Source organism: Haliaeetus leucocephalus, unplaced genomic scaffold (genome assembly GCF_000737465.1).
Source record: "Haliaeetus leucocephalus isolate CR32 unplaced genomic scaffold, Haliaeetus_leucocephalus-4.0 Scaffold636, whole genome shotgun sequence".
In the NCBI taxonomy this organism is placed as follows: domain Eukaryota; kingdom Metazoa; phylum Chordata; class Aves; order Accipitriformes; family Accipitridae; genus Haliaeetus; species Haliaeetus leucocephalus.
Genome location: NW_010973072.1, coordinates 223,212 through 247,260, shown reverse-complemented (window position 1 = coordinate 247,260; position 24,049 = coordinate 223,212). Strand labels below are relative to the sequence as shown.

The following is a 24,049-nucleotide window of genomic DNA, read 5'->3' as shown; positions in this document are numbered from 1 at the left end:
TAAAACCAAACTACAGAGATTCAGCACACTTTTGCCAAGTTCCTTAAAGCCTAATTATCTTTGCTGATAAAGTTTACAACCTACTTTCATTTTGAAGTTTGAAAAAATAAAAATCAAAATCCAGTTATTTCGATTTATGACTTCACCTAAAAACACAAAGAAAAGTTGCCTTCATCTTTAGCAGTAAAAACCTGTTCTGCCTCTAAGGAATATGACTAATAACAGAACATTTGATCATAGGATCTCCCTATACACAGATTTTACAAGAAAGTTTCTGTTCTCCCCTCTCCCCCTTTTCCAAAATGAAATGCTCTTGGTTCTCCTCCGGTAGCTAGATGATCTTTATAAGGAGCTGGCATCCAGTTATCACATTTTGTCTTGCATGCGTGGGTGGTAAAAAGAAAATGGGATCTTTGCCTGAATCATGATGACGTATTATCTGCCAGAGAAAAGTATAATGCTACCTTTTAAAAATTTTACTTCTTTCAAACTGAGGAAATCCTGTGTATGATTACTAAGGAGAAAATTCGTAAATGAAGATGAAGACATCTTTGAAACAATAAGGACAATACCAAAACCAAGCCCTTGTAGGTTTTGCATTATTATGTCTTATAAAGAAGGGAAGAAACCAGTAAAACTTATATTGAAGGTCATCAAACTAAGGCAGCTATCTACAATGAGAAGAGGAGACAGGAGCTACCCAAATGAGTATTATACCGTTTCTTTTGAGAAGACTGCAAGGGAAAAGGCAAGGAATCAAAACCCTTCCTTTCTTGCTTACGTTAGATTTGCAGAAAAAAAAGCAAACCCAAACCAAATCAAATCCTGAATTTGGAATGGTTCGGTTGCCCGTATTTATGAAGGCAAAACCTTGATGAGGAAGAAAAGCTTGCTGAAGGGGCGTCTGCAATTATCCAAAAAAGCTAAACTTCAAAAACTCAGGTGTAAGTGAACTGAGCAGACCAGTATCTCAGCAGTATCATCTTGGTCTGTTTTCTAGCCCATACAGTATTTCCATCACTTAAATCAGGTTACAGTCTAGTTATATTAAGTGAGCACAGTCAGGCCAATGGTGTTCAGTACACCTGGATGGGTGGTACAAACAGATGAGTTTCCAACTCCACAACATAAGCCACCTGTACCCAGAAAAACAATCCTCTGGTGTCCAGATGAATCTTTTCAAACATTAAGGTATCAGGCTCCAACTTGCTAAGTTATCTTATAGTATACACTCCATGACACTTCCAACCATGCGCCTTCCTTCCCCCTAGTAGCTGCAGCATGTATCTGCTATGTCCCAGGTTACTGTGGGGTACACCTCAGGGATCTGGCCACATGGGAAGGAAGAAGAGCTTCCAAATACTTCTGTAACCCATGCAAACTCCAGATGAGTCTCACAGGTAGTTTTAAAATATCATATAACCCTTAAGCAAACTTCACAGTATTTGCTCTTGAATACTTCTTGGTTTGTTTAGCATTTTAATACAAATGCTCTATTAAAGTTGGACAAACTACTTGGTGAGAAAATGTCACCATTTAAAACTGTGTATACAGTTGTACCTACCCATGGTGCACATGTATTATACTATAGGGTTACTTAGTGACACTATTTCCAAGATAAAATTGTGTTACTAAATGAGGTATTGGAAATACATAGTAACCCAGACTGAATCAGCAGAATAATTCTGCAAGAATCTTCCACTTTCAACCACTCCCCTCGATTAACTTGCAAGCACGCTCCTTCTAACAAGCAGTGGTGATTCCTTCTGCTGGGAATATAACTGGTTTATAAATGCTAATAAGGTTTCCACTCCCTGTCTTACATTTTGTTTGAAACAGGCTCTGCCATTTAGTTCTGCAGCATACTCTCATTTGGCTGGCCCACTGTGCTACAAACTGAAAATACCATCTACAGGAAAATGTGTTTTATTATAAAAAGGTGTTTAGTAATTAAATGCAACCCCAAGCATATACAGGAGATCAAGATTCAAGCTGCATAAACTTTAAAACTTTATGATTCCTTGATCATATTCTGGAAAGCATGCACCCATAACATTCTCCCAATATAACTATATGCAGTTTCCTTTGCAAGGGCAGAAGAAAAAAAAGTAATGAAATGGATCATCACTTTCCCTTTTTTGACATTTGCAGCATGTTGAAAGTACCTCTGGTCAAAAACTAAAAACTAACCACAGAAAACAATCTTGAAAAAGCAGATGCTAAGAGACAGAGGTCTCTGAACAGCTAAGGTTTTCGAGTCCAAAAACTTAATCTTGCAGGCTCTCACAAAGTCTGCACTACAACTGGAGTAATTTATTTTTGTCTGTTTTAAGAATCTTACTCATTTACTTCTTACTAACCCAAGGCATGAAATCATTTGTATAAGTCCATTCAAGATCTGTAATGCCATCAAGTTTCCTTCTGGAAGAAATATACAGTACAGACACAGCCACATCTAAATCTATGCTAACGTTGTGTATTTACTTCAGAGACTACTGACCTAACTACTTCTGAGGAGAAAGCATTCAAATGAACATTACACTGACAACTACATAGGACTTTAAAAAATTTAAGTCTATTACAGCAGTCCAGCCTTGGAGGAATACAGATTCAGGAGAGGAGTCCAAGCACCTAATTCTCAGAGAAGTGAATGCTAAAACTCAGTATGAAGGCAGTATGTGCAGCCTCTAAGAGAAAAGCAAAGCAATGGATATTTTTGGTTACTGCGAGCACTCTTATCTACAATGACCTCCCCTGAAAGGGCACTGGCCAAGATGTACATGGAGAGATACATGTATATAATTTCTCCAACAATCACTGCCTTACTGTCTAGGTCCTTTTGGGCAGAAATTGGAATCTGCGAGAAGACTGCTAGGATCAAGACCACAATGATATGCTTTTCTCACCTGTGGTTCATGTAACATTAAAGGAATCCTACTTTCAAAAATAAGTTACAGAGTATTGATCTCCTAGAGCTCCATGTGCTGGAACACACCTGCAAAACAGACCTTCCAGCAGGAGCTGACTGTGGAAAACAAATGCTAGTAAAAACAAAGTACACAAGAAAAACTCAGTTTTCATACACATACTTTTTTTCCGTGGCTGAGAAGGTGATGTGGATTGTGAAGTGGTTCCATTAGTGCCGCTCTCCTCTTCCTCTTTAGCATCTACTTTTATTTCAGGCTTCTTTTCTTCTATTTCCATTGGCTCCTGTTTCAGTTCTGTTCCATCTGTTTCTTCTTTTGTTTGTGAAGATCCTTGTAAATCCTCCTCCACCTTAAGAAAGGATGCAATGAGATATACTATTACAACTGTGACCCAAACTTCAGTCATCAAAATATTAGTTTGAGATTGTCAAAGCACTCTCCATCCATGGCTTTCCTCAGGACAGTTACTTTCCAGTAACTACCCTCCTCTCGCCCCTTAGCTCACCAATTCAGATACATCATTAAGTGCTTTTATATCTATCACTGCTTTCAGTTAAGCTGTATAGAATCTCATTTACCTCAGTCTTAGCTTCCACTTGTGTCTCACTAGTCTCTGGCTCAGTTTCTTCAGTTTTAACTTCTGATTTGCTTTCTAGCATTGGTGCATCTGGTCCTAGTTGCTGGGAATTCGTATCAGCACTAGCAACTGAGGCAGGGGTGGGGACCCTGTTATCAATACTAGCTGCTGCCTGGGATAGCTGTTGTAAAAACAGTACAAAAGAAAGACACTGCATATATAGAAATATTTTCCTTTACTAAAAAATGAACAGCACAAAAGAGACATGAGATGATATGCTAAAACAGTGCAGAACATGGATACAGGAGCTCACTGTAGCCAAGTTTCAATATCACACATTTAATAACTCTGCTTTACAGAGGAGAAGCCAAGGAAGAATTCTGCCCCAAAAAGGCTTCTTTTACAGAGAAAACACCTGCCCAGTAAAACACTGTACATTCCTTGAAATGTGCATTCATCCTGACTGTATCTTAAGAGAAAAAAAATTTATGCAAATCTCATGATCAGAAAAGACCGATTCTGATTAAGGCCAAATATAATATTAGGCCTGTTATGCCTCATCTTTCTGCACACTGCTGCCATTTTTACTTTGAGCAGTTCAAAGTCATTCAATACGCCCCCCTCCTTCAAACAATGCTGAGAACATCTGAACGCACACATTTTTATACATCTCCATAATGAACCCTTTGGTCTAAAGTAGAAGCTACTGTTGACAGCTATGGGCTCTACACATTCACGACATGGTGCTATACATAGGGTGAACTCTTGTGGAATGCCACTACACGAGAAAAATGCAACTAGCTGGTACTTACTGGAGTGCCAGGTGGCTGTGCCTGCACAGATGTTGGCTGTTGCTGAGATGGCTGCGGGGTGGGCACAGATGGGGGTTGAACTGGGGTCTGAGGTTGCGGTGTGACTTGAGGCTGTGCTGCAGTCTGCCCTGTAGGTGTGCTTTGTGTCTGTGTCGCATTTGGAACAGAACCCGGTGTTGGTGTTGGCGTTTGTCCTGAAGATGAGACTGGTGTCGATGGCTGAGTGGGTGCTGCTGGCTGCGGAGGAGTCATTCCAGTTGGCGTTTGGTGCTGAATAGGTGGCATCCCAGCAGCAGTGGACACAGGAGGCGTAGTCTGATGTAGAGGTGGCTGGGTCACTGGTGGACATGGTAACTGTGCACTCTGCGGTCCTAGCATGTTCATGGAGTTGGGAAGAGCAGCACTGGGAACCTGCCCCTGCTAGAGAGAGAGAGAGGTTCTTTTATAGACATGTGACTCCAAAACTCCAGGAATCACATTTATCTTTTAAATCACAGCACTGAAGTCTTCTTTAAAAGTATACTGTAAGTCTAAATGTGAGATCAGCTATAAACAAATGCTGCTATTGCAAATTGCTATGCTCTAATTTCTCTCATCGTTTTCATCAGCTCTTAGTCAATGACCTTCCTCCTAGACCTAGATGTGCCATGCACGTCTTTTTACATTAATTCTACTGGCACAGACAGGGAATCCTCACGATCTCCAAGTAACACAGAAACCCACAGGCAGACAATCTCTAAATCATGTCATTAGCTGGGCAAAGGTCAGACTTCACATACAAAATGGTTTCGAGCAAATACACATTTTAGGCCAGGACTCTAGAGCAGCCCTGCTTTAGAAGACAGTTCAACACGTTTAATGCCTGCCCCATTGTGTAGTGCAAGACTTAAGAGGGGTTTTTTTGTGGGTTTTTTTGTGTTTGGTTTTTTTTTTTTTTTTTTTTTAAATTCTAATTAGACTACTCCAGATGCTTAAGAAAATTGTGGATCTGTTTTTCAGAGCAGCAACAATAAAGTATTCTGGATGCGCACAGAGTTTTAAACTATACATTTTACTAAAGATTGCATCAGATAGCTAATGATAAAAAAAGAATACTCTATCCTCAGATGTACCTCTTACTCTTAGAAATCTAAATCAATGAGTATTTTCCTGCAGATGAAGTTTCAAATTTAAAACATGCTTCTATATTGCCTCTACATAGTCAGTTTTATTGAACTAATTGCATTAGGGGAAAAAAAAAAAATGTTCACACAAAGGTGGTCAAACAACTGAGCCAGGGCCCAAGACATTGTAGATGCTCCGTCCTGAACATAATCCAAACTTCACTTGACAGAACACTTCCTAACCCGATCTAAGTTATCTCTCATTTGAGGATGGGGCTGAACTAGAGAACTCTGGAGGTCTCAACTAACCTAAATTACTTGGACTCTGAGTTAAAAAAAAAAAAAAAAAAAACCCTCTCCCTGTGCAAAAACATATCATAAGGACAGCTGCTACTTCACTGACTACTACTGTTAACAGAAAAATGTTACAGAAAAAAACACAACCAATTTTCTGTTCCAAAGTAGAGAGGTTAAAACAAACTTTAAAAGATCTTCCCCAACCACTTCACTGTAATTCTTGATTTAAAGTAAGCTACTAACATTCACACAAAGACAAAAGCAGATGCTTATAAAAGTCCCATGAACTAACTTGTGATACTCCCCTGAAAAATCTCATCAGCATACATTTTTTAGAATTTAAATCAGGAATTAGAGGGCATTGCCTCCCAGTTAGCATATATAGCTAGAGTATATAAAAGCTTATGGAGAAGGCAGATGTAACCCAGGATTCCCCAAAGACAGGGGTGACTACAATAAACAAGTGATATATAAATATAAATAAACGTACATAAATAAATTAGAAGAAAATAATTGAGAGTAAATAACTATTAGAAAATACATCTTACCTGTGCCACCCCGGCCTGGGCTGTTGATTGACCCATGCCCACATTGTTCACATTCATAGCCCCAGTGGATGCTGGAAACTGATTCTGGGGCAGGAATTGGTTCTGGGTAGGAGCCTGACCCATCATGTTGTTGGAATGAGCTCCCATCATGTTCTGTGGCTGAGGCATTCGAGAAGGAGACATTGCCATCTAAAAATGAATACCCAAATTAAAGATATTACCATTTAGTATTATGTAGCAAGCCAAAGGAAAATAACCTCAATGTAATTGACCAAAAGATAGGCCAAAAAAATAAAAGGAAAACTGGCTTCAGTAAACCAAATGGAAGTGGGCATACATATATAACTTTAGCATTTGTTCCACAGTATTCATGAGAAAGTTATTTTTAAACAGGTAATATTCAAACACTACTAAGATTGTTAAAACTCCCATTTTGTACTCTGAGCTAACAGAGATAATCAAGTGAAACTATTTTTGTTTTTCTAAAGAATCAAAACACATTTTCATGGAGAATAAAGAAGGTACATATACTGCAAAGACAGTTTCTGAAACAACTATGCTCTTCCACAGACTGCATCTCTGGCATCTACCTCTCTAAAGATTTATCTATTTTTTTTTAAACACATAAATATTGAAAACAAACACCTTGATAAAGCCTGACAGACTCAGTACGTTTCCATGAAATTATCCTACAATTTACAGTACTACTCTATGACATGGCCTTTTCAGATCAGTGTTGATACTGCTAAATGTCAACCAATTTTGAGAACTTGGTAACAAGAAGTACGAACCGCAGGAACAGCGCCCATGTTGTTCATTTGTACAGGATGGTTCATTGGAGAAGCTGCACGGGGTCCCATGGGTGCTTGCGGCATCTGTACATTCCCTATGGACATGGGGTTAAACTGATTCATTCCTGCAAATGCACCCCCAAAACAACTCATTAGGAACAAGTCATAATTATGTATTTATACTCTACTATAAAATTCACATTTGTTATGACTAATGTTTGACAGCCCTCCACATTATCTTTTTCCTTTAACTTAATTCAAATTACTTGGCTTAAGAGACAAATCAGGATGCAAGAAATATTTAAAAGAATACCAGTTCGGGTGAAATGTAACTTTTGGTGTCTAAAATAATTGCAAAACATGAAGAGTGTGGATGATCTGTAAAGACAGGATGCTATTTGTAAGTAATACCTTGAGACAGGTTCTTAAAATCAGGTATTTGCCTTGAAACAGCAATGTCTTTATTCAGGCCTTGCTGAAATGTTTGAAGTAAATATGATAAAGATATATATTGCATATATGAAAGCAACTCCTAGCCTCAAATCAGGACAGAAGCTAACAATAAGCCTAGAAAGCTGTTGTGACTTTCATACAAAACATTTAATTCCTCCAAAACACCCAAACTTTTCTAACAGTAATAAATGTGTAAATAAATAATGATGGAGCTATACTTGCTATCACCTTTTTCTCCTATTGAAATGAATTTTAAAAGGATGTAACTTCTCAAAGACATTTCAAGACAAGTTTCAATTTACTACTAACACTCAATCAAGAAATAAAACAATTGGGGACACTTTTTTGGAGGAAGCTGAAGCACGTAAAAGTCATGGGTTTGTATTTTTCAGAAGAAAAAAACCCCAAAACCCAAAACCACACCAAACCAGAACACCAACACCCATGAGTCCACAGCAGCCTAAATCAGTGATGGCAAGCCATCAGTGATATGAACAAACTACAAGGCTTTTTTAGATGTACTTTGCATCAGAAACCAAGAAAGGATATAATTAGTTACACAGATTCTAGGACTAATGTGCTAAGTTTGCAGCTACAGGTGTATTTTTGGCTAATTAACTGATAAAAAAAAAAAGCCAACATCCTCCGCCCCTCCCTGCTGTTACAGTGTTTTAACTCAGATTATCCACAGTATTCTTGCTTGCACTCTCTTCTTTTTGAAAGGACTGAATTACTCCCCAATTGCTAGCAAAGTACTGAGCACATACTCCCAGTTCTTAAGACAAGAACGCACTGAGACAGTTCCTGCCACAGAGCAACAACAAAGAATGATGCTTAAAAAAGACAGACCCGGTAGTTCCCCCCACCCAACTCCAAAAGAAAAACAGAAGGTCAGCTTTCCCCCCCCTAACAATTATTTTGAACCCACAAACTGCTATTAGAGAGGAAAACATAGATACCTTGAGAAACCTGCATACGACTTATAGGCACGGTTGGCATGGACATAGGCCCATCTGCAACAGAACAGAAGAATGGTCAGCAACAATCAATTTAAAATACAAACTCAGGATTGGCATGAGAGCCCAAGGACACAAACTGTGCAGAGCTACAGCTGAAATGTAAAGCATCTCCTACAGGAGTACTTACTGGGTGGCCTCACGGGCTGTGCCTGTCCCATGGCAGCAGCCACCTGTGGGATACCAGGGGGCTGAGGTCCTGGGGTCTGTAAGGCTGGCTGATTTCCCAACATCCCTTGTTTATGTAGACGAGACCTCCGCTTCTCTTCTAGTTCCTTTTGTATCTTATATATTTTCTCTGCTAATAAATGATAGTACTCATCCTAAAAAAGAAAAAAATACTACTCAGCATCAAGTATAAGAAAGCAGCAACAGAACTCATGTAGTCACCTGTGGTTTTTTTTAAATGTATACACCTGTCTACTTAAATGGGAAATATTTCTTTTCAGATTTCTGTTAAATTGAGAGTCTCATCACTGCTTTCATGCAGAAAAGGAAAAACAAAGCTTCCAGAAAACACATATGATGGTTAGCCATAAAGCCAAGTCTTATATCTACCCTGAGTAGATTAGTAGACAAAGGAGAAGACTGTAGGTTTTCTGTTGCTTGGACAAAAAACAACAGGAAGCTGTGATTTAGTTTATAAGTGTTAATGATTTTTTAAGTGTTATTTTCATAATAAGCATTTCCACTAATCCACAGACAAAAGAAAAAGATGTCTCCAGCAACAGTTACATTGAATAAACTTCAGGAGACAGATGCTAAGGACAGATCAATTTTTACATAAAGAAAGGAATCGCTCTTTTCCTGAAGTCTGACTACCAACAGTCTTTGCAGGGAATAAACAGACAAAACCCCAAAGGAATTGAAGAAATCAGTGAAAAATAGTCCACAGGCAGAGACAACTAAACACTACATCTGTATGAGATGAAAAATCCATTTTACTCAATCCACATTGACAACAGATCAAATAAGACTGTCACAGTGCACAGCAAGGTAGACAATTTTGCTTGTCAGCAATTGCTGGACACACATCTGCCAAGTGCATGAGATTATGCAGCTGTTAAAGGAAAAAAACCCCCCATAAACCCTCAAGACTACATTTCTTTTGTGGGGTCACCTATGCTCTTAGAACCCAGTGCTACATGGAGCAAAGGTTGAGTGATACTTGTGCCACAATCATTTTGTCTTCATCCAATTTTCATCAAAACCAGAATTTGTTATTACAGTAGGATTGAGTTCATTTCAGAAAACTAATGAGACATATTCCTCACCAGCCATGTTAAGAAAGTCCAGTGTTGCAATATAAAGCTTTGGGTTTAGGTCACTTCCCTCCTCCAAATGTCTCAAAAAAATCCATCAGTGCAGACACTTTCTGCTGTCCAATTTAAAAGCAGTACAGCCCCTTCCCTCCTCTTGCTCAACACACTTCACCTGTAACTTCCTACTTGTAAATTTTATATTGTGCTACTCTCACACTGCAAAGATTCCTGAAAAAGGATGTGTTCACAAAGACAACATACTACTAAACCAATGTCAAACTGCTTACAATGATTCCTCATACCAATCTGCTTTTCAATGTCAAAGTAGAATGGATCCTCCTCAAAAAGGAAGCAATTCCACACAGCATTGTTAATACATTTTAAACTACTCCCTTCTTCCAAGTTTGTGGCTTGGAGCCAAATGTTAGATGAATTCCCTTAAGAGACTTCTGGCAATGAGGCTTTGACAGTTGTTTTAAGGGGTGAAGAAAAGATACTTCTCGATATTTATCTGGCATAGAGGTCAGAAGACATTTAATTTTATAACCAGAAGTGTACTATGCTCGTCCTTACTGAGAAGGTATTTAGATGCCTATCTATGTCTATGAAATCTTCATTCTCTCTGAAGTTGGTCTCTAAAGCTGCCAGGATGATCAAGGGTGATCATGCACAAGTCTCCCTTGCTAAACAACCTCTTGGTAGCCACAAGGAGAATATGATATTGTCACTGACCAACACTGACACAGCAGCAGCATTACAAGTATGGCCACTGCCTATCTGCCTCTAGGAAATAAAACTTGCATTCCACCTTCAGCTCTTCTGGGAGATGGTCTGAGAGGGGCAGACTAAGTGTTACTGTCTTACTGGATGACTATCACCTGAAATGCCACTAACTACTCTCTTTAGAGACTCCTACCTTACTTAAGAAAGGACCTCAAGATTCTCATCAGGTAAAATCTCACTAGCTATTATTACTGGCGCTACTAGCATTGTCTTTACCTGATGAAAACTTTCAGGGAGTGGTTCCTTTAGGGTATAATTACCACAGTGTCATAATGAAATAGTATGCTCCGCATATCAATGAACAGGGGTTTGCTCCCTCTGAGTAATAAAGATTTGAACTGACATCTCTTGCAGACAGAGCAAAAATCATGAACAAAAACAGGAATTCTGCCTTGTTTTCCATGCATAAGGACAAACACAGGCAAACTGACTACTTATTATGTTGAGACGTGAAACAGCTATGAGTTGTAGCCAAACTACTCTCGGTGCTGCTGAGTAGGAGTAATTCCAACAGTGCAGGTAAAAGTAAGCAGTATAACAGGACCGAGTCCTAGAGAAAACCTCCAATGGTAAAGAGGCGTTAAGTTAGTTTTAGAACTACTATTTACACAGACTTCAAAAAAGGAGAAAGTCAGTAAGGGAAAGCTGTGCTCCAATCTTCATGTGCATCAAACACACTTTCAGGAGGAATGAAAAAAGGGCTGGGACAATGTTGTCTAGTTTTCATGGAGCTCAGGGAGGTGAATTAGCTTGGAGTGACAATCAGAAAGCTTGGGACTATACAAACACTATCATAGACACAAAGTATGACTTTCATCATCAAGAGGACAGTGAAATGATTCTCTGTGGTTTTCATTATCCTCATAAGATTTGTGATACTACTGTTCTTTAACATATAGTGAATAGCTGGACTGAAGCAACATACCCTACTATTAGCAGACTCATACATATCTCCTTCCACTTTCCTGGCATAAGCCACCAAGTTCTCCATGCGGCGATCCTTCAGTGCTGCCGGATCAGGAGTGGGGAAGATGGCTTGGACACTACAAGAAAGGAGAAAGAATAAAAGAAAAATTCTTCAGAGGAAAAAAACAAATTCAATACAGCTTTATGATATTCACCCTGGACATTCCCTTATACATCAGATATGTAAAAGTGTATCAAAATTGTTTAAAAAAACCCAACAATATTGTACTATTTCTCACAAGATTAAAGCAAATCCAATGATGAAAAAAATGTGAGGTTTAACAGTCTAGCATCTAAATACTTGTTTACTACAGCAGAGCGAATTTACTAGCAATATAAACTAATTTCATACCCACTCCTTAATGAGCATGAAGAATGAACTGAAGAGAAGAGTTAAAGGTAACAGCTCATCCTCAGTGGCCTAGCATCAGATAACCACTACTGATAATTTTCTCAACAACTTTTCAGCTTAACAGTAGAAATAGTGTATTGAAATTCTTTAAAAAACATTCAGGAAAAATATGCAGTCTTGGTGAATACTTACAGTTTATGCACTAAATGATTGCGCAGGTCCTGAGTGACATGTTCATGCCATGCTTTCCTTACCCCGGTACTAGAAGGAGGCGCAGCTGTTGGCATTGAGCTGAGGTTTCCAACATTGCCAGAATTTGTGCCATCATTCATTAGTGGGCTAAAATTAAAAGAAAAGGGACTGTTACAGTACAAGAATGCAGAGTTTTGTTGTATGATTGATGCGTGAAGTAATTTTTGAGTAATTGCTTTCATCACTTCTAGCTATTGCATCTAACATACTCTAAGTGAAATTTTGATATCAACAAATTGCAATGCCTAAAGCAGCAAAGCTCAGGAGTTTACAAGACACAGTATGAAGGATAAAGAATCACAACTGTTAAGGTATTCGTACACTTAAAAATACAAAATATTCTTCCTTTGGGAATTCACTTAGCACTACCAAATATTCTGGGGCTCTCTGGGGGGATAAAGTCGTAGATATAGAATTGAAATAGGAAAGAAGAGCGTAGTCATAGATATGACTGATCATTTCCATGCCAACACAATTACTTTTTAAAGCATGCTCTTTATTTACATTCATAAGTATGTAAATAAATGTTTAAATGAGCAAGAATGAAAATGTGTGCATTACTTATTTGTCCCAAGGGATGTTGGAAGAGCAGTTTCAGAAATTAGACTAGCTTGCTGGTCTGTTGTTATTCCTCCTGCGGGAAGGTTCATCTGGTTGGCTCCTTTGGGACAAAATTAAACATCATTGGTACCCAGCTCACAATTTTGACAGCAACATGGCAAAACTACACTTTACTGACCCAACTGTTTAACAAAAGAAACAGTGTATCAGATAAGTACTTTTATGATAATATCTGCTGTGGTGCATATACGTAACTACTTATGGAATCAAGTTACTTTCAGTCTGAACATTTTTTTTTTCCTACAAAAACTAGCCTATCAGAATTTAAAATTCATAAACTCTTAAGATTAGTTCAAGAAGCTAAAAAGAAGATAATACTAACAATTAAGTTCCAGAGAGAAATTAGCATTTGAGACAGAATTGTGTGCTAGAACAGGTGAAATACTTGTTAAACCAAAATCCTTCAGCAGTTCTGTCTAATCACCTCAGACAACAATAAGCTATGGACTATATTTTAAAAGGAACTAAAACTACTGCTATTTGGCAGAGGCAATATATTCAAAGCTTTCTAATATTCAAATGTAAATGCATGGTAGTGTTTATAAATAGTATAATTTTAAGTTATTAATCAACATGAACAGAAAGTCACTACTCTGATCAAGTGAAATACTAGACTATCCTAAACATTCAACAGTTCAGTTTAACACCTTAGTTTCTTGGTAATTTTTCCACCTACCCAATGCATTAATGGTCCTCATTTGCTGGTGAGCCTGAGGCTGTGCCGGCTGTTGGCCTTGTACCTGGGGCTGCAGCTGTGTTTGAGGCTGGTTGCCATATGGCAGTCCAAGAGCAGCGTAGGCTCGTTGCATGGAGCTGGGGTCAATTGGATTAGGATTACTTAGCGATGGAGTATTCTGCTGGCCTGTGCCAACAGAACCAATGGAATTTTGGATTCCACCAGCTGGAGACCCTAAAAGGGCTATAAAAAAGAAAGGATAAGAGAAAATGGAAAATCAATGAAGACAAACAATAAAACAAATCATGCCAAGAATCAACAGAACATGCATATAGTTATATGGTATATATTTTTCTGCCAAAGGACAGAACGACACCCGAGATGCCAAGTGGGGAAACTCAGCCTTTGATTCTACAGGACAGAAACCACCCTAGCAATTAATACATGCAGTCTAAAGAGAAGTGCTGTAAATTTTGGGTAGGTAAGCCCATAATTACTGTAATATACATAAAGTATAGGCTCCAATATAAAGCTAAATAGGATTTTCATGCTTGGGACAGTAGACTAAAGGGAGAAAAAAAAATTAATTCCTCTACTTCCCTCTTTCCCATCAAATCCCATTTTAGGTCAAAATATTTGGCTCCAGAACAGAGATCCTGAGTTCAGCAGAAATACTGTGTCCTTGGACACAAAGGTAATACTGAAGATCTGTTGGCAGAAATTTTCATTCCGAGCAGTCACTAGATGAATCCTCTGAAGGCCAAATTACCCTAAAACCCAAGTTATTCAGAGATATGAAAAGCCCTGATGGGTTTCAGATTGTACTGACAAAATCTAAAATAATTTGAAGAGTCAGAAAGGGGACGAGCCTGCCACAGGTTTTGGTAAACGATTTAGATAATAGTATTTAGGTATTCATTAATCTATATGACCACCACAACCACCCAACCTCTCTCACTGCACAGATGTATGGAAGAGTCATTTCCATTGTAGACAGGAAATGGAAACAACAGGGAAAAGTAGTTTTTACTAAACCCAGAAGTGAATAAAAATCTGCTTTCTGGTCCTCATTTTAGCTACCGTTCTAAGTAATAACATGTTCCACTGTGAATGACACATGGAGTATATCTTCACTATGGAGACACTGCATTTTGGTAACACTCTGGTAGAAGTAATACATACTTCACATTTTCCCCCTCAAGTAATTAAATATGTAATGTGCATTAAAAATTTTTGAGCTAAACATAGCAACAATAATAGCTTTTAATATAGGCAACAATAGCTGTTTTATTGAAATATTAGAAGCAGCACATGGTTCGAAAAAAAATAAAATCAGGAAAAAAAGCCTTCTGAGACATTAACAGCATTATCTAGGCTTTCTTAAATCCTTACCCACTATGGAAACTGAGAGAATCACTGAAAAAGATACACATGCTTTCAGCTTCCATCCAAGAGAAAACACACACATTACAGAGTCCAGACTTTTCCCTCTCCAGATGAGAATTCAATTTGATCTCATTTGCCAAAGAACTACAAATAAATATAGTCAGAGACTCCTCTCTCCAGGATAAGCAGCCCCACAGAAAACATCCTTTTTTTCCCCAAGGACAATCCACAGTAATTTCAATGCTGGGTTTACCATGGAAATTAGGCTTACATATGCTTACATTCTGTGGACACATTCATAATAACTTTTGAACTCACTGATCATTTCCAAGCAAGTTTAAAAATAAAGACAGAAGCTGACTGAGATCCTATCAGTTTCATTAAAAAAAAAAAGCACATTAAAGAGCAACTGTATGAATTTCTTGTTGGACTTGCACATAGCACTATGGAATCACACAATCTAACAGAAAGATACCTTTACACTAGTGCAAGCCAGGAAACAGGAGGAAGTCTCTAGAAAGGTTAAGTAGCACAAAACTTGTGGCACCCTGGAATTCAAAAGGCTTCAGAGGCAAAGGATCTATTCAGGAGCTAATAAAAGTTCCAGCTTGTTAGAGAAAGAGGATGATATTTCTCTGGAAAAGTTACAACAAAAAAACCCCCACATGTTTTCAGTGTTGGCTGTAAATCAGAGGCACATACATCTCTGGAGATGGTAGAATGACCACAGGTGATGCTGAAGGCTGGTAACAGGAAAATGGCTTCTAGCCATCCCACTGAGGATGGCCAAGCATTTCACCATTCTCATGCTCTTCTGGGGAAAAAAGCTGGCACTGATCTTCTGAGGACTGCAAGCTTGGCTTGAAGCTCACACTGAAGCTAAGGCAGAGCTTGGAGAAGTCAACCACCTCTTGCCCTTGGCTTTGGGCTGAGCTTTGACAGTAGTATTGGTTACTATGAAGCACAAGTTCAGCCTGTGTGTTAGAGCAGCTTTAGGTAGCACAATCCAGCCAATTCTAGAGAAGTCTACTTAAGCAAGATCAGATTTCCAGATCTCTATTTCTGCCCCAGACCAAAGGCTACGTATAAAAACTCAGTTTGGGTATTTGTCAGAGTTGACAGTCTGAATGTCACTTTAAAAGTGACAATATGGAGAGTGAGTCTATTCTAAATGAAAAAAGCCCCACTGTTTCTTCATAAAACTACTACCATTATTGCAAGGGGACAATGTATGAAGATCACTGTTTTGTCTTGCAGTTTGAAAAGACTAACGATATCTCCAAGAAGTTCCACATGTGGGCACATACCTGTTCAAGCAGGCAAAACTCACTAAAGCTGGTAAACAGCCAAATGTTACTTCAACACTTCAAACTGAAGTATTACTATTAGGGGACAGACTACAATCTTACAGGAGCAGTACACTTCCAACACGGAAGTGAGTGGCTCCGGCTATTTAGTCTCAGCTTTTCTATACTTTGTAACTCAGTTAAATTTCCATACTGGACAGATCAAGTGCAAATGCAGTCCTTTCTGTGGCAGATACCATAGGAAATCAAGTCAATTAAAATAAATACAGCACTGAAACAAACACGAGTTATCACATTAGGCCACTGCTACATGAAGCAATGTCTACTGTGATTTTTTTTATTAACTGATGCTTCAGACATTGATGAGCTCATGACAGAAGCTAGAAATGTGAAGACAACTCTGTACAGGACTGTTCACATTCTAAATGCTTTAAAGACAACTGAGCTCCATATGTCTCACTGATAAAGTCACATGTTTTTATGTATCTTAAGAGTGGAAGTTCAAACAAGCAGAAGTTAAGCAGCCCCAGAACTTCCTGAACAGTCCTGATCAGGCCCGCTTAGGCATATGCATTAGGATGTAATCTGAATGATCAAACACTATCTCGTCTACAGGATTCCTGTTTCAGTGTGCAAAGTCGATAATGCTGCCTTAATGAAACTGCATTCATGTCTTCTAGAGGGGAACCGCTCTGCCCCTCCAGCTGATCAGAATTTATTCTAAACACAGACTCCTAATGCTATTTTAAGTATGAACACCCTCTCTAACCCGATCACCCCAGTGAAAGCAACATGCTAATCCATGTGAGAAGTCTGATTTAAGTTTTTCATTTTGTTTCCAAATTCTGTAATTCAGACTTGTTCAGCAGTATTCAAATGCTCTGTCCTGAAGCTCCTCACTCTGCTCGTTACATCTGTCCTAGGGGCTGGAGCAAAAATTCTGCTAGTAACCTTGACTTACCTCAGCACAAGCCTGTCCTGCAACGATCATTTAATTAAAGGCTGTATCATGAATCAGATCATGGGGTAAGTAAAGATTTTATGAGCAGCTTAAAGGTAGGAAGTGTCAGTATTAAACTTCACCACGAATGCCATTTTAATATTTATTTAAAGTTAAGCATTAAGCTAAAAGCCTTCACAGTATAGCATCGTATTAGTCAATGAGTGGAACTTCCTAATCTGTGGGCTAACCATCTATCATGTGGCTCAGTGGAATAACTGATAGCTGGTAGATGACTATTATGTATGATTTCCAGCACTTGAAAAAATAACAAACCCACAACTTTTTTTTGGTAGATTTTACAGACAGTTACTGACAGTAAGACTTCAGCAAACTGGATTTCATTTCCAGTTTTCACAGGAAACGGGCTCTAGTGAAGAAGTTGCTGCCTACTCTTTCCGAGAACATTTCCTTGTGCACCAATGTGCTCCTTCCTTCTCTACAAAGGGTTAGTTCCCAAATGCTCTACATCCCGGTCTTTCATGTTCTGCCCATATTCAATAACCTACTCCCTCAGCCAGCTAGCTCCTAGTACCTATTTCCATTTCCCTCATCAGATTCCCACCCTTCATCCCTGAGTCCACACACTAAGGAATTTCTGGCCCAGTCTTCTTTAAAATCATATTTTTAGAGTAAATCTGAGATGACTAATCTTCATCTTTCTCAATACAGCTTTTTCCTCTCTGCATTTTATTTATAATTTTCCTACAAGGAAAAATAAAGGGGAGACTAGCTCTGTGTTCACAACTCCACCTTCCAGTCTGAGCAGGGATCCCAAAGGTTTTCTAGAGTCCCCTGATCATGGAATGAAGCTCATCAAGCATAAGGATGGCCCAGGTCATAATAAACAGTGAGCACAGCACACTTATCACCACCTGTAGGGCTGCAAGGGGAAGCATAGCCAGTAGCTGCTTGGTGGCACAATACACACCTGCCCAGGCCAGAAACATGAGAATTAATAAGCTCAAACATGTGCATGACAAGATGAATCTTCAGAAAAATAACTGTTATCATAGAGCTATAAAACTAGGAAATATACCAACAGCTGTTTGCAAGAGTTTATAACTCAAACTGTGGTGGGCTCAGTGGGGAGCAAGAAGTACTGCCTAACAAAAACAACCCTCCAACCCCAAAACTTTTCAACCAAATTTCGTTACTTCAAAACACAGGAGTCACTGGCCTATTCAAAAGAAAAGCTTCATGTTTTAGCATGTGCAAAATAACACTTGTTCTGCAGTTTACCCCTATCCCCCAGAGGTACACATGGTATACACAGTAAGAGACATGTGGAACAGAAAGAATTTTAAATTTGTCCCAACATGTACTATTAATAAGTCATGTTACCATCAACAATTACAATAAAAGTTAGTTCAAGATTACTTAGGGAAAAAAAAAAGTGCTACACAAATGAAACCTGGCACAGATGTTCCTTGCAAAGAATCTAAACACTACAACATGGAGTAAGACACCTGTAAAGAACCAGCTCCATGGTAATAACCTAAACCCCGGGACTTTTTGCAGCATGAAAATTCCCCAAGGGGTAGGAATAGATAGCTACAAAGAGCACATGAACCACTGCGCATGGGAAGGGTGGAAGTAAGCCACCCTATCGCAATGTTTCAGAAGTGCTGAACTGCAGAACTTTCTAGAAGATTGTCACACTTTGAAGAAGCTGCTTGAAAGCCCAGCACTGATACAACAGGACTCAAAGTAACAACGGTGAAACAGGCATGAGCACAGGAAGGAAGATTCCAGGACTCAAAATTCTTTAATGACCATCAAATGGTCATTCATTCTGTAAGGACAACAGCCTGACAAAAGTAATGAGGGTCACTATACTTCTCATTTCTTTTTCCTTTTCTAAACATTCTCCTCATATTCTGCCATATGCAGACTCCCTCCTCCCCTCGATTTAGTAGATGCTATGATTATTTTTTCCTAGGAGAGCCAACATTTTCTTCAAGTCTTAAACAAACTTAGCTTAGGTTAGTTTTCACCAGATCAGGCACAGTGTTTTCAAATGCATGCATTAATGTAAATCATTTCAAAAACATTTTTGAACACCTAAAAAGGGGTATCCTTTATAATACATCTAAACAAGATTTTTAGTGTTCATCTTCTACTTTCAAATAAACCATGAGGTGTTATGTGTATGACTCAGACAAAATTCAGAACAAAGAACCTTGCACCTCAGCATATTAAACCACAAATTTTCATGGTTACTATCACTGGATTATTGATTAATTGAATAGAAGAAGGAGATTTCATATTTATCTCCCCCACATGCAACAAGAGAGCCAAAATCTACACTTATTATAATTCTGTTGCATTCAGACAACATCCTATTTGATCCTATAACAAAATTATTTTTAAGGACTGTTTTTGTTCAAGTGCCTTCTCTTCTGATAAGTTGTATGAATGACATAAAAACAAATACTGCACAAAGTACTTTTCTACAGCAGCTTGTATTGAAAAAAACAATTCTGTTGTGCTAGATGTTGTTAGCACTTTGATAACAACTGTGTAATAAGGATGTTATGCACAAATGGACCATGTCATATTAAAAAGCAAAGCTTTCAACACATTTTTCAAAGGCCAAACATAATTAATCACTTGCAACAAATCACTACTTTCAAAACAAAAGACATATCTTGTTTACCAAGGAGAAGTTTGGTAAAATGAAAACAAAATCCTTAGCTCCAAGTAGCTCTATATTTATAATTGATTCAATTTTGGAGGGGAACAAAACCAAACCTCTTGAAACCATAATGAAAGCATGCTCAATGGATAATTTGGACAGTCTTACCAGCTACTCTCTCCTCTGCCTTTATCTCACCTAACCTAGGAGCTCTTCTCTATTCTCCAAGGTTTACTATTGTTTCTCACTGCAGTCTCAGTCTAAATGGAAAAATGCTTCCAAAATGATTCAAAGGTACAAGCTTCACAAGTCCTCCAGCTATTTTCCACTTCTTAACCCTTATTTAAATATACTTAGGCACAACATTACTTAGATTTCTAGAACTGCTACATCTATGCTGTAAAATGTTCTACCTTGGCATCTTTTCAAAGGATTTGATGAGAAGCAAGCCTATCAACACAAGTTCAGTATTTTCTGTTTCAGAGCAAGAGGGAAGAAATACACTAGAAATTGACTGCCCCCAAGCATCAGTAATAGCTAAACTATTATAAAAAACAGCATGGCCAAAACCACTATGATTTGCAGAACTTCAGCTAGTCTATACCAGCATTAAACACACTTAATTATTAAGACACCCAGATCAGATCTTTCTGTGCACAAGAATTTTTTTTTCCCCAAACATTTTTGATTATTCTTAATCACTAGCATGTTGATTTAAGTTGTTTCTAGCAGTAAGACAAATAATGCAGTAGCTTATATCTTCCTCAAAACCCTACCTATATCCAAAACTGCATTATAACTGGAATCTATTGACCTGCTTCACAATAAAACACCAGTTAGAAGTTGCCACACCCTTTAAAAATGGATATGCACTTGATCTGAGACTTTCCCTTTTCGATTATTGTGTATTTAAGTAATAAATTGCATTCAATGATCAGAAAGGAGAATCCACTAGTATATTCATCCTTATACAAGATTATTAAACAGCTATTAAATTTAAACTGTCAAGTTTATTCCTACACTGCACATTTCATCAACTTTATTTTAACACTATCATTCCATTGTGACAGCAGTAAAACAACTACTTACGTTGTTGATTTCTTTTGTCACTGGCATTTTTCAAAGGAAGGCACACAGGACAGTCGTGCCGAGTACAATTCTTCCAGTGGGAGATGATTTGTCTTGAAGATGCACAATGAGCAACTGTAATGAGGAAAAGCAATAGAATTAAGGTCACTCCTTGGTTAACTGGTTCTGAATTAACTCATTTTTTAGAGCAACTGTATTCTTTCTCCTTTACAAGCAATACTGTACATAACTAAACACAGCTAAACGCAACTAAAATTTTTTGGGATCCACCAATGCCACAACAAATGAAGGAAATTAGTATTAAAATCTAAGACAAAGACATAGTAGATATTACACCCTCTTTATACAGCAACGGAGACAAGAAAGACGCTTGCAAGGCTGCTTTGGTACCATCCTACTTCTAAAGGGCAAATATTGCGTTCTGTTTTCTAAGCTGACAACTGCGGAGAGATCAGAAATGGAAACTGGGCAAAGGTAATGAAAAAGGGAGCAGCTGTTTTAATTAAAGAACCAGTTTTAGTACTTGTTTGTGCCAGGTATAAGGATCTTCTTGACAAGAAGAGAAACACTGCTGACAAATATGCAGGAAACCTTACACAGCTCATTTGCAAGAGTACCTTCAGCAACGTGTTCTCACCTTGACAGGCCTTCCCAGCTTGACAGTGTGTCATGTGGTTGAGGACGTTTTTCATGGTTCGACAGTGCGGGAGAGCGCAGGCCCGCACCTCTCCATTTGCTTGCTCACGTCTCTGACATTTGTGAGCGTGAAGCAGCAAAACCAACTGCTGCTGGATCAGTTTGCGCTTCTCTGGATCCGCTGTTGGTCCAGTTGCCATTGCCTGCGTTGGTACTATTCCCACTTGTTGTACTTGGGTTTGCATCTGGGACTGAGAGAACAGATAGTTTAGCATGGCATTTGCAAGTCTCAATTCTTATCTTAATCTTGTGTAATAATTTGAGTATCACAAGACTATTTGCCAAGCATTCTGCTACGACTGGCTACAAGGATTATTATGCCAGTCTCTGTAGCATTCTCAAACATTTCTATTCTAACCTTGGAACAGCAAAAATGTATTGAGAGGTTCCTCTTAAGATATTTACAAACAATAGTTTAAGTAACAAACCATCCAAAATCTTTTGTTTATTAGACAGATCATAATTCCAACAGGAATGAGCTCTTATCACACTTGGAGGTGGAATTCAAGTCTGTTTAGTACTATATTTGCATATTATAGGTTTTATACACTTCAATCCTAGTTTCTTGTCCCCAACAGAAAGACCAGTCCAATGGGAGAAGACAGTCAAAATTATATGACTGTCTCTATTTATTACACTAAAAGGTAGAACTGATTTTCCAAGCCTAAATTAGCCTTCTCACAAGCGAGTGCTGATATTCCTTTCATAGAGAAAATTTCCAAGGTAAGATGTATACAGTCTTCTCCCATAAAGGGCCACCTAGATCTGGATTGCATTATGTCTACTGAACTGAACTAGAGTTAACCACAGCATGACGCTAGCTTGTATCAGCTTGTAAAATCCTATCCATTTCCAGCATCCATTCTTTATGGACACACTTCTGTACCAATGCCTGAGCCCTGCCTGACAGAGCCTGCATACCCACAGAGATCTTCAGTCTAAGACATAGCTTGTAACAGTGCAGAAGAGAAATAGCTTCCTTAACATGTCATTTCTTCAGCACAGATTTAGAAGCCATTCTACTACCTTCCTGAACCTCTGAAGGACAACAAATGTAGAAACCTGATTTTCAAAATTAAACACATCCACAGCCTACAACAGTGCTTAAATACCTGTGATTTGCAGCCTGAATTAATCTCATAGACAAACATGAAACTGTCCCAAGAATCACTTTGATTATGCACTGTAAATACAGGTTACCACAGGAAAGCTCACCAACTTCTAAGCTACCTAAGGAAAACCAGCCATTAAAACCACTTATAAATAGAATATAGGAAGAACAAGATTATATGGGGGAGATACAGAGGAAATAGTTCAGTGCTGTCTACAGAACTACTGACCAAAGCCTGCTTATTACATTTAAGGAAAATCACACTTCAGTGACAGAATGCACCATTTGTAGCCTGCTCTAGTTTTGACCTTTGAGAAGGACTCCCCCAAAAATTCTACAGTGTACAAAACAGAGCACGTAAAAGCTAAAAACCTCATATTCTTAGGTCAACAAAAGGTTCCCTGGCACAAGTTCCCACTACTCCAGCAGCAAGATTTGTCCTCAGCTTTGCTACCTGCACATCAGGTTTTAAAGAGCTAGTTTTTCTTCCAGAGAACGTAGCACACACAAGATCAAGCAGAAAACACAATGACTGCTATTTGATGGAGGAGGTGGGGACTCTGCCACTGAAAATTATTACAGTAAGTCTTAAACAAAGAGGAACTGCTGCATCTGTTTGTCTTGAGCTTGCAATAAAAAGAACAATAAAAGGAAAGAGGGTGAAAGAAACCCATCCACTTATGCTCCCAGTGCATGCAGCTGAAATTAAGTCTTCCATTTCTTCTGTGAACAAATCCACAAGAGCAGACAGGTTTTGCTGAAACAATTCTTGGGTCACAAATAGGAAACAATTAGTTCAGCCAATCTGCAGAAAAATACAGAGACCATGCCAAAGAAAATCTTGTTGGAAGTGATGTTTTCATCCCAGTCAAAGAATTGTTTCCCAAGCCAAAGTTCTCCTTTTTTTACTACCCTACCAGTTAACAGACATGACTGCAGCTGTATCAACACAGATGCCCTGACCCAAAAGGATTTCTTGAAGATCAAATAACAAAAAAAAAGCAGAATCGTGAAGTATCAGTAGTTAGAAGAACAAGCAGTCTCAGTCCAGATGAGAGTGTCTGCAGGTAGGCACAAAGAAAGAACTCAGAATATTGCCTAAGCTCTACAGAGTTATGTTGGTCGTTATTCCAACCTTGTGAAATCCTAAACCTGCAAATATAACAAATGATCTTTCCACCATCTATCTTACTTTCAGGACCGTCGACTATTTGAGGAAGTTGATCTCTTCCCTGTTAGTTTGTCTTTTAAGAACAGCAGTCTGCAGGACCAGTTCAAAGCCGGGGATATGCTAGTGCACTGCAGTCACGCCAAAGGTGCGTAAATCCTCTATCAACCACAGAAATCATTCCACTCCAGAACAAGCAAGAGGCTTCACGTTTGCTT

At 38.5% G+C, this 24,049-nt stretch overlaps 1 protein-coding gene across 5 annotated transcripts in view; it reads right to left on the bottom strand.

Annotated features, from left to right (window-relative positions):
- CREBBP (CREB binding protein) overlaps positions 1 to 24,049 on the bottom strand; it is a 96,762-nt gene that overhangs the window by 28,037 nt on the left and 44,676 nt on the right. For 3 of the 5 annotated variants that reach the window (XM_010578358.1, XM_010578354.1, XM_010578356.1), the window contains 13 exons: positions 21,494 to 21,743; positions 20,857 to 20,970; positions 13,437 to 13,679; positions 12,701 to 12,800; positions 12,080 to 12,226; positions 11,495 to 11,612; positions 8,655 to 8,847; positions 8,468 to 8,521; positions 7,056 to 7,180; positions 6,265 to 6,453; positions 4,317 to 4,736; positions 3,506 to 3,685; positions 3,090 to 3,276 (listed from right to left, as the gene is read on the bottom strand). In XM_010578358.1, coding sequence (XP_010576660.1) covers positions 3,090 to 3,276; positions 3,506 to 3,685; positions 4,317 to 4,736; positions 6,265 to 6,453; positions 7,056 to 7,180; positions 8,468 to 8,521; positions 8,655 to 8,847; positions 11,495 to 11,612; positions 12,080 to 12,226; positions 12,701 to 12,800; positions 13,437 to 13,679; positions 20,857 to 20,970; positions 21,494 to 21,743 — 2,320 coding nt within the window. The remainder of the gene's footprint in view (positions 1 to 3,089; positions 3,277 to 3,505; positions 3,686 to 4,316; positions 4,737 to 6,264; positions 6,454 to 7,055; positions 7,181 to 8,467; positions 8,522 to 8,654; positions 8,848 to 11,494; positions 11,613 to 12,079; positions 12,227 to 12,700; positions 12,801 to 13,436; positions 13,680 to 20,856; positions 20,971 to 21,493; positions 21,744 to 24,049) is intronic. The other 2 variants (XM_010578355.1, XM_010578357.1) reach the window with 2 other exon arrangements.